The 9449-nt window shown below is 33.7% G+C and overlaps 1 protein-coding gene across 3 annotated transcripts in view; it reads left to right on the forward strand.

Annotated features, from left to right (window-relative positions):
* LOC143038542 (uncharacterized) overlaps positions 1 to 7238 on the forward strand; it is a 181987-nt gene extending 174749 nt beyond the window's left edge. For all 3 annotated transcript variants that reach the window (XM_076207868.1, XM_076207866.1, XM_076207867.1), the window contains exons 16-17: positions 6814 to 6922; positions 7094 to 7238. In XM_076207868.1, the coding sequence (XP_076063983.1) occupies positions 6814 to 6920 (107 nt within the window). In that variant the 3' untranslated portion in view covers positions 6921 to 6922; positions 7094 to 7238. The remainder of the gene's footprint in view (positions 1 to 6813; positions 6923 to 7093) is intronic.
* The last annotated feature ends 2211 nt before the right edge of the window (positions 7239 to 9449 follow it).

Below are 9449 nucleotides of genomic sequence, written 5' to 3' on the forward strand. Positions count from 1 at the left end.
TTTCAGGTCTAGAAATGCACACAGCCCATCCATCTCTTTCTTGTATTACATCTATTAGTCTTGAATAGAAACACATCAAGTTTGTGACATGTACCTGTAATGAGGGAGTGAATAAATATGCACCCCAACAAAAAATGGAAAGAACATACATAAAAAGCTGGTACAACAAAAGTTGTAGTGAAGCTAAGAATGATAGAGACAAAGCTTAGAAGAAATGGAAAAGAGACAAGAAAACAAGCAAATGGCAAAAGTACATCAAACTTAGAAATGAGTATGTAAAAATATGCGGATGAAAAGAGAAACTATGAAAAAAAGATAATAGATAAATGCAAGGAAGAACCCAAACTATTTTACAGGTATGTAAATGGAAAATTGAAGAACAAACAAGAATTAGAAAAACTGCGCCAAGGTAAAAATGAATATACAGAAGAACTGGAAATGGCTGAAATTATGAACAACCATTTCAAATCAGTATTCACAATAGAAAACTCACCTAACTGTGATGAAATAGTGATAGAGTTATCCCCCTCAATGAAAGAAATAATCGTAACACAAAAGGAATTCAACGACTAATACCCTTGATGTTAGCAAATCACATGGGCCAGACGGAATTGCAGATTGGATACTGAAAGAATGCATGGAAGAATTAACAGACAAAATATATAATATAATTAAATTCTCACTTATAGACCACAGGATTGGAAGAAGGCAAACATTGTACCAATATATAAGGGAGGAAACAAAGAAGACCCATCTAACTACAGACCGGTCTAACAAGCACAGTAGCAAAAAATTTGTGAAAAAGTTGTCAAAAATAGATGGGTTAAGCATTTGGAAGAAAAAAACTATACTGAATCCAAACCAATTTGGATTCAGACAAGGAAGATCATGTACAACAAACTTGATTTGCTTCTATTCAAGACTAATAGACATAATACAAGAGAGAGATGGGTAGGCAGACTGCCTTTCTGGACCTACAAAAGGCATTTGATAAGGTACCACATAAAAAACTAATAAAGAAGATTGAGTCAATAGGTGGCATCAGAGGAAAATTATTGGAATGGATGAAAGATTTTCTGATTGGAAGGAAAATGAGAGTAGTAATTAGAGATAAATTCTCAAACTGGGAAGAAGCGATAAGCAGTGTCCTGCAGGGATCAGTACTGGCCCCAATCATGTTTGCCATTTACATTAATGACATGGATGAAGGTGTAGAGTGTTATATAAATTTCTTTGCAGATAATGCAAAGATACTAAAGAAGGTAAAAATGGAGGAAGACTGCAACTCATTGCAACAAGATTTGGACAAGATCTGGAATTGGACTCAAAAGTGGGAAGTAAAATTCAATATAAAGAAATGTAGTATAATGGAATTTGGAAAGAGTAAAAACAGAATACCTAAAGATTACAAAATTGGTGAAGAAGAGGACACAAAAAGAAACAAAAAGGATAATTACAGAAGAGATTTGAAAAGGAACAGCTTCCCACACAGAGTGATAGATACTTGGAACAAATTAGATAACGAAACAGTGTGTGCAAATACTATTCAAGATTTTAAGAAAAAACTTGATGCTGAGAGATACAACTAGGTAAATACATGATCTTCCTTGTCAAAATCCAAATTGCCTTGGATTTAGTATGTTTTTTTTTTTTCCAAATGCCTTACCCACCTACTTTTGATAATTCTTTCACAAATTTTAGCTACCATACTTGTAAGAGAGACTGGTCTATAGTTAGTAGGGTCTTCCTTGTTTCCCCTCTTAGATATTGGTACTATATTTGCTCTTTTCCGATCATCTGGAACTTTTCCTTCTTTCAATGAACTGCTTATTAGACTATGTATTTTGTCTGTTAGTTCATTCTTGCATTCTCTCAAAATCCAGTTTGCCATTTCATCTGGACCATGTGATTTTCTAACATCGAGATTACTTAAGTGATTCATTATTTCTTTCCTTGTTACTTGTATCTCTTTCATAGGGGGGACTTTCTCCTCCCACTCAATATCTCTAAGTTGTATGTTCTCCCTCATATACACTGATTTAAAATGCTTGTTCATAATTTCTGCCATTTCTATTTCCTCTGTGTATTCATCATCTCCTTGTAGTTTCACTAATTCTTGTTTGTTTTTCAGTTTGTTGTTTACAAATCTATAAAATAGTTTTGGTTGATCTTTACATTTGTCTGTGACATCCTTTTTATATTTTCTCTTTTCTTCTCTATGCATTTGTACATATTGATTTCTATAACCAGTATATATTATCCATTTTTTGGGTCTTTTGTCTTTTTTCCATTTTATCCAAGCTTTATCCCTTTTGTCTTTTAACTCGCAACATCTTTTGTTGTACCAACATTTTACATATCCATTTTCTTGTTTTTGTCTTGGAACATACTTTTCCATTCCTTTATAAATTTTTGTCAAAATTTTTCATTTCTCTTCTACTGTTGTTTCCTCATTGTGTATCCTTTCCCAGTCTGCTTTTTGAAAAAATTCTCTTATTCTATCAAAGTTTGTTTTTCAATACATCAATCTTCCCTTTCTATATTGTTCATTTTTTCCCATGTATTTCCTCTTTTAGCTCCAGTTCAATTAATTTGTGGTAACTTTTATTTATTGGTGTCTTATATTCATTCTTGTCCTCTATCTCAGGTTCTGATGTGATTATTAGGTCCAGTCTTCATGGTTCTTCCTCATTTCTAAACCTAGTATTCTCTTGTATCCATTGCGTCATTGTATGTTCTATAATCATATCAAGTAGTACATTTCCCAATAGGTTGTCTCCCCCTTTCACAGTCATCTCTTGCAAGCAGATTTCATTACAATTAAAGTCACCCATTATAACTATTCTTCCTCCATCTTCCATTATCTTATTTAGTGTTATCCTTGTGTCTTCTAACATATTTTTATGTTCTCTCTCTTCCCACGAAGCCGTTTTAGGAGGCACATAATTTACCACAAACTTCCTGCTCTTCTTGTCCCTGTCCTCTATTTCCATCATAATGATCTCCACTCTTTTCTTTCCATATGTAACATTCCTCACATTTATATCCTTCTTATTCAGGAACATAACTCTACCCCCTTGTTTTACTTCTCTGTTTCTAAACCAATAATTATATGTGCCATGTCCTACACTGTTGGGTAGTAATAGACCTTTCAATTTTGTCTCTACAATTCCCATTATGTCCGGTTCTTTTTCTTTCAGATAATCATTCAGTCCGTTCAAGCTTGTTATTAATCCATCTATATTTGTGAAAGACACTTTTAATTTTCTGTTACCTCCATCCTGTTTTCTGTTTCCCTTCTGTTTTTCTCTACTATGAACCATTTCCTCACTTTCATATCCACTACTCTCCAATAGAATTTCTCTTTGACTGTTCTATTCTTGTTTTTTTCCTTAGCTTCTATTCTTTTCATTTTCTCTTCTCCTCTTTAAACATCTCTCTTTTTATCCATACCTGTTTATACTGATCACTGTTTGCTAGTTTCCCTGTTTTTGATAAGACATTCTCTGCTGTTGTTTGTGACCTGAATTTAACCTTAATTGGTCTGGTCTTGTCTATACAGTAAGTCCTCATTATACGGTACATATGTGTTCCTGAAAACCTTACCGCAAATTGAAATTACCGTATACCGAACCCATTATAACATGTAATAATAGGATATGGCAGACGTACCTTCTCCCTGCTCTTTCCTCTTCAAAATATCTAGTGGATACCGTATCTGTGAATTTTTCTTACCATAAATAGAATCGAGGGTAGTAATTACCAAATACTGTAACTGTGAATTTACCGGATAAAGAATTACCATATAAGTGGGACTCATTGTACTGTATTTCTCTAGTCTATATATTTCTTCAATTTCTTTCTCTATTTCTTGTTCACCTTCTTGAAATATTTTTAATACCTTGTTTTCTTTTTCCTTCTCCCTTACTCTTGTAGTCCTATTTGGATTATGCTTCTCTTCCATTCCTAATATAATTATACATTTCTTTTTATCTGCTTTATCTCTTACTATATTCTCCTCTCTCATCACTTTAACAACTGTGTCCTTAGTGTGTTCCTTCATCTGTTGTTTCACTATATCTCTAAATTAAGTTTTGTTATTCTCCTGGACGTTTCTTCCAACCACTTACCTCTTTTTTATGGACTCTTTATTCTCTTTATTATTCCTCTTTAATTCCACATTCTCATCCTTTACTTCTCTTAGCTGTCTTTTTAATTCTTCTATTTCTTTAGTTAGGTCTTGATTCTCCTTCTTTAGTTCTTCCAATTTATCAAGTCTTTGTGTAATTGTTGCGAGTTGGCTAAACCTAACCTCCCATGATTCGTTCATTTTGTTAGTTTTTCTTCTAGACTTGCTAATCAGGGGAGGTTGTCATCTCCCGCATTAAATCCATAGAAATATTTATCTCCACTTTCTATTGAGCTGTTCTTATCTTTATTTCTACTCTTAATTCCTTTACTTGTTCAACCTCAGGTGTGTTGTCTGCACATCTTTTGTTGTTTACACCCCTTCTTACATTCGAGACATGTTCATCCCCTTCCTCATTTCCTTCCATTTTCTTCAATAATACCTTCCCTTCCTTTTTTTTTTTTTTTTTTTTTTAACTTGCCCACTACACCACGAGCTTTCCCCTTCCCTACTAATACAACACAGCTACTCCTTTGTCCCTGAAATCCAAGAAAATTGCATTTTTTTTTCCAGAGTTCCAATCATCGCTGTCAATCCGACGATGTATTTACCTAGTATTTTACGGGAAGAGGAGCTATGCTCGTGGTGTCCCGTCTTCATATCTCGTTTTATCTAGACTGTTTTTAAATTCGTGTATTGTTTTTGCACACACCACTTTCTCATCTAACTTGTTCCAAATGTCTCTCTGTGAGGAAAGCTGTTCTTTTTCAGGTCTCTTCTATAACTGTCTTTCTTGATTTTCTTTCCATTGCCTCATGTATTTCTACTATCCCATTTTATTAGATCTTCTCTATCAATAGTTTCTATGCCTTTCATGATTCTATAAATAGTTATCAAGTCTCCTCTCTCTTCTTTGCTTTAGTGTCTGTAGCTGAAGTTTTGCTAGTCTCTCTTCATATGTAGTTCTGAGAGTGTTGGTGGCAATTTCATAATTGCTCTTTGTATTCTTTCAAGATTTGTTATACATTGTTTTGTACTTGGTGACCATGTTGTTGCTGTATACTCCAGTCTTGGTCTTATCAAGGTGACTAGTATTTTCTTTACCATTTCTTCATCCAAGTATGTAAATGCCACTTTGATTGTTCTTATTAAACTATAAGTTTCTCCATTCAGTTCGTTCAAGCCTGTTATTAAGCCATCTATATTTGTGAAAGATATTTTTAATTTTCTGTTACTTCCATTGTGTTTTCTTTTTCCCTTCCATTTTTCTCTGCTATGAATCATTTTCTCACTTTCATATTCACTACTCTCCAATAGAATTTCTCTTTTTCTGTCTCTGTTCTTTTCTCGTTTTTTCCCTTAGATTCTTGTCTTTATGCTTTCTCATCCTCTCTTACCTCTTTATTCATTTCTCTTTTTATCCATACCTGTTTAAATTGCTCACTGTTTGCTAGTTTCCCTGTTTTTGCTAAGGTATTCTCTGCTGTTGTTTGTGACCTGAATTTGATCTTAATTGGTCTGGTCTTATCTGTATTGTATTTCCGTAGTCTATATATTTCTTCTATTTCTTTCCCTGTTTCTGTTCCATCTTCTTGAACTACTTCCAATATATTATTTACTTTCTCCTTCTCCTTTATTCTTGTAGTCCAATTTGTATTATACTTCTCTTCCATCCCCAATATAATTATACATTTCTTTTTATCCACTAAGTCTCTCACTATATTCTTCTCTCTCATCACTTTAATAATTGTATCTTTAGTTTGATCTTTCATCTGTTGTGCCACTATATCCTTAAATACAATTTTGGTATTCTCTTGGACTTTTTTCCAACCCTGTATTTATTTTGCTATGGACTCTTTATTTTCTTTATTATTCCTCTTTGATTCCTCATTCTCATCTTTTACTTCTTTTAACTTTCTTTTTAATTCTATATCTTTAGTTAGGGTTTGGTTCTCCTTCTTTAATTCTTCCAATTTATCAACTCTCTGCACAATCTGTGTAAGTTGACTGAACCTACTCTCCCAATGTTCGGTCATTTTCTCTAGTTTTTCTTCTAGACTTGCTAATCGGGGAAGGTTGGCATCCCCCCCCTCATTAAATCCATGGAAATTATTATTTTCACTTTCCATTGTGTTGTTCTTATCTATATTTCTAACCTTAATGCTTTTACTGATATTTTCGATTTCCTCTGCGTCATCAGCAGACCTCTTGTTTACATTTTTCCTGCCGTCAGGGGGAGCCTGTTCATCTCCTTTCTCATTTCCTTCCATTTCCCTCAGTAATCCCTCCCTTTATCCTTTTTCATCACCTTCCCACTGCACCACGAGCTTTCCCCTTCCCTACTAATACAAAAATATACTCCCTCGTTGTTGAGATCCATGAAAATTTCACTTCTTCTGCAGAGTTCCATTCTTCGCCATGAATCCGTTTATGTGTGTGTGTGCAACTAGATGTCCTAGATGCAATCACCACATAGAAGACACTGAACACATCATCCTACAGTGCCCCATACTAACAACCTCTTGACAATGATATATTTCTGATTAATCTATGAGCCCACCCAATGGCCATAATTGGTTACCTAAACCCCATGGAACATCCTGCAAGGGAGAACCAGTACATTGGATTGATATTTGATACCATCATCTTATACAATTTTAAAACCTTCTTGATTCTATTTACAGTAATGCAGGAGTTGGTTTCTTCAGACAGAGCATCATATATTGTCATCTCAGAACAGCCTCAACTTAGTATAGCACCCCTTCATCCTCAGGGTTTTCTACCTGAATGAAGGTTTGTTCTTCCAGTAAAAGCTGGGTTTGTAGTATAGAATGATCCTGCCCAGAACATTGTATTTAAAACTTCATTATATTGATAGTGATCTTGACACTATTATTATTATTAATATTATTATTGTTGTTATTGTTGTTGTTGTTGTTGTTGTATGGTCTTTCATCTTTGCAGGGTGGAATATTCTGACATGGAAAAGTTAAGTGCTGAATAGATGAATGTAATGTGAAACTAGGAAGCCATATATTGGTATATCAGACTGCATCTGTATGAGTTTGTAAAAATATGAAAACTGGTTAATAAATCTGAAAAAAAGTAATAGTATATATGTTTTATTGCTGTGGATATCCCCATTGTCTGTCTTAATTAAGAAAGATATCCATAACAATGACAAGAGGTTAACCAACTTTATAGCAGGAAGACAATGCAGAGTAACCCAATATCTCAGGTACAAAAAATATATTTATACAATGGAGTTCCCCAAGGCACAATACTTTCACCCTTACAGTTCCTCTTCTGGAGTGATCTACCAATTCCTGAACCAGAATGAAATACCAATGTTCTCTCATAAGTAGACAACTTGTCAGTAATACAAAATAGCAGCATCTTGTCAATAATACAAAATAGCAGCAAAGAACACCCAAACCTGAATAGAAGTTTCACCCCAGAAATCAACAATAACATTGCTCACCACAGACAACCATAGAAAAAAAAAAAAAAAAAAAAAAAAAAAATATATATATATATATATATTTATATATATATATATATATTTATATATATATATATATATATGTATTTACCTAGTTGTATTTTACGGGAAGGGGAGCTATGCTCGTGGGGTCCCGTCTTCATTTCTCATTATATCTAAACAATTTTTAAATTCATGTATTGTTTTTGCACACACCACTTTCTCATCTAACTTGTTCCAACTGTCTATTACTCTGTGAGGAAAGCTGTTCTTTTTCAAATCTCTTCTATAGCTGTCTTTTTTTATTTTCTTTCCGTGTCCTCTTGTATTTCTGTCATCCCATTTTATCAGATTCTCTCTATCAGTAATTTCTATGCCTTTCATGATTCTGTAAATAGCTATCAAATCTCCTCTCTCTCTTCTTTGCTCTAGTGTCTGTAGTTCAAGTTTTTGTAGTCTCTCTTCATATGATAGTTTTGAGAGTGTTGGTGCCAGTTTTGTAATTGCTCTTTGTATTCTTTCAAGTTTTTTTATACATTTTTTTGTACTTGGTGACCATATCGTTGCTGCATATTCCAATCTTGGTCTTATCAGGGTGATTAGGATTTTCCTCACCATTTCTTCATCCAGGTATGTAAATGCCACTTTGATTGTTCTTATTAAATTATAAGTTTCTCCAAAAATCTTATTTATATGTTTCTCAGGTGACATATTATTCATAATGACTCCCAGGTCCTTCTCATTTTCTACTTTTTTTATTCCTTCTTCTCCCAAATTATATGATCCTGTTATTCTGTTTTTGCTTTTTCCAAATTCCATTATACTACACTTTTTTGTATTGAACTCCATCTCCCACTTCCTACTCCATTCTTGTACTTTATTTAGATCTCTCTGTAGTGATTCACAATCTTCTTCAGTTTTCACTCTTTTCAGTAGTTTTGCATCGTCTGCAAAGAAGCTCATATAGCTTTCAATTCCTTCATCCATATCATTAATATATATAGCAAACATTATTGGGGCCAGAACTGTTCCCTGCGGGACACCGCTTATTACTTCATTCCATTTTGAGTGCTGGTTTCTTATCACTACTTTCATTTTTCTTTCTTGCAAAAAGTCTTCCATCCAATTTATTAATTTACCTTGTATTCCTCCTTCAGATTCTAGTTTCTTAAGCAACTTCTTATGTGGTACTTTGTCAAAAGCTTTTTTTTAGGTCTAGAAATGCACAATCAGCCCATCCATCTCTTTCTTGTATTATATCTATTAGCCTTGAATAGAAACATATTAAATTGGTGACGCATGATCGTCCTTGTCTGAATCCAAATTGCCTTGGATTTAGTACGTTGTTTTTTTCCAAGTATTTTACCCATCTACTTTTGATAATTCTTTCACAAATTTTTGCTATTGTACTTGTTAGAGAGACTGGTCTATAGTTGGTAGGTTCTTCTTTATTTCCTCCTTTATATATAGGTACTATATTTGCTTTTTTCCAATCTTCTGGAACTTTTCCTTCTTTCAAGGAACTGCTTATTATGCTATGTATTTTGTCTGCCAGTTCATTCCTGCATTCTTTCAGAATCCAGTTTGCTATTTCATCTGGTCCATGCGATTTTCTGACATCAAGATTACTCAAGTGTATCAATATTTCATTCTTTGATACTTCTATTTCATCTATAGGGGGAACTTTCTCTTTCCATTCAATCTCTTCAGGTTGTATGTTCTCCCTTGTAAACACTGATTTAAAATGTTTGTTCATAATTTCTGCCATTTCCATTTCCTCAGTGTATTCAACTCCCCCTTGTCTTAATTTCCGCAAGTCCTGTTTGTTTTTCAGTTTAT

This window comes from Oratosquilla oratoria, chromosome 24, assembly GCF_046742065.1.
Source record: "Oratosquilla oratoria isolate Oo_2021 chromosome 24, ASM4674206v1, whole genome shotgun sequence".
Classification (NCBI taxonomy): domain Eukaryota; kingdom Metazoa; phylum Arthropoda; class Malacostraca; order Stomatopoda; family Squillidae; genus Oratosquilla; species Oratosquilla oratoria.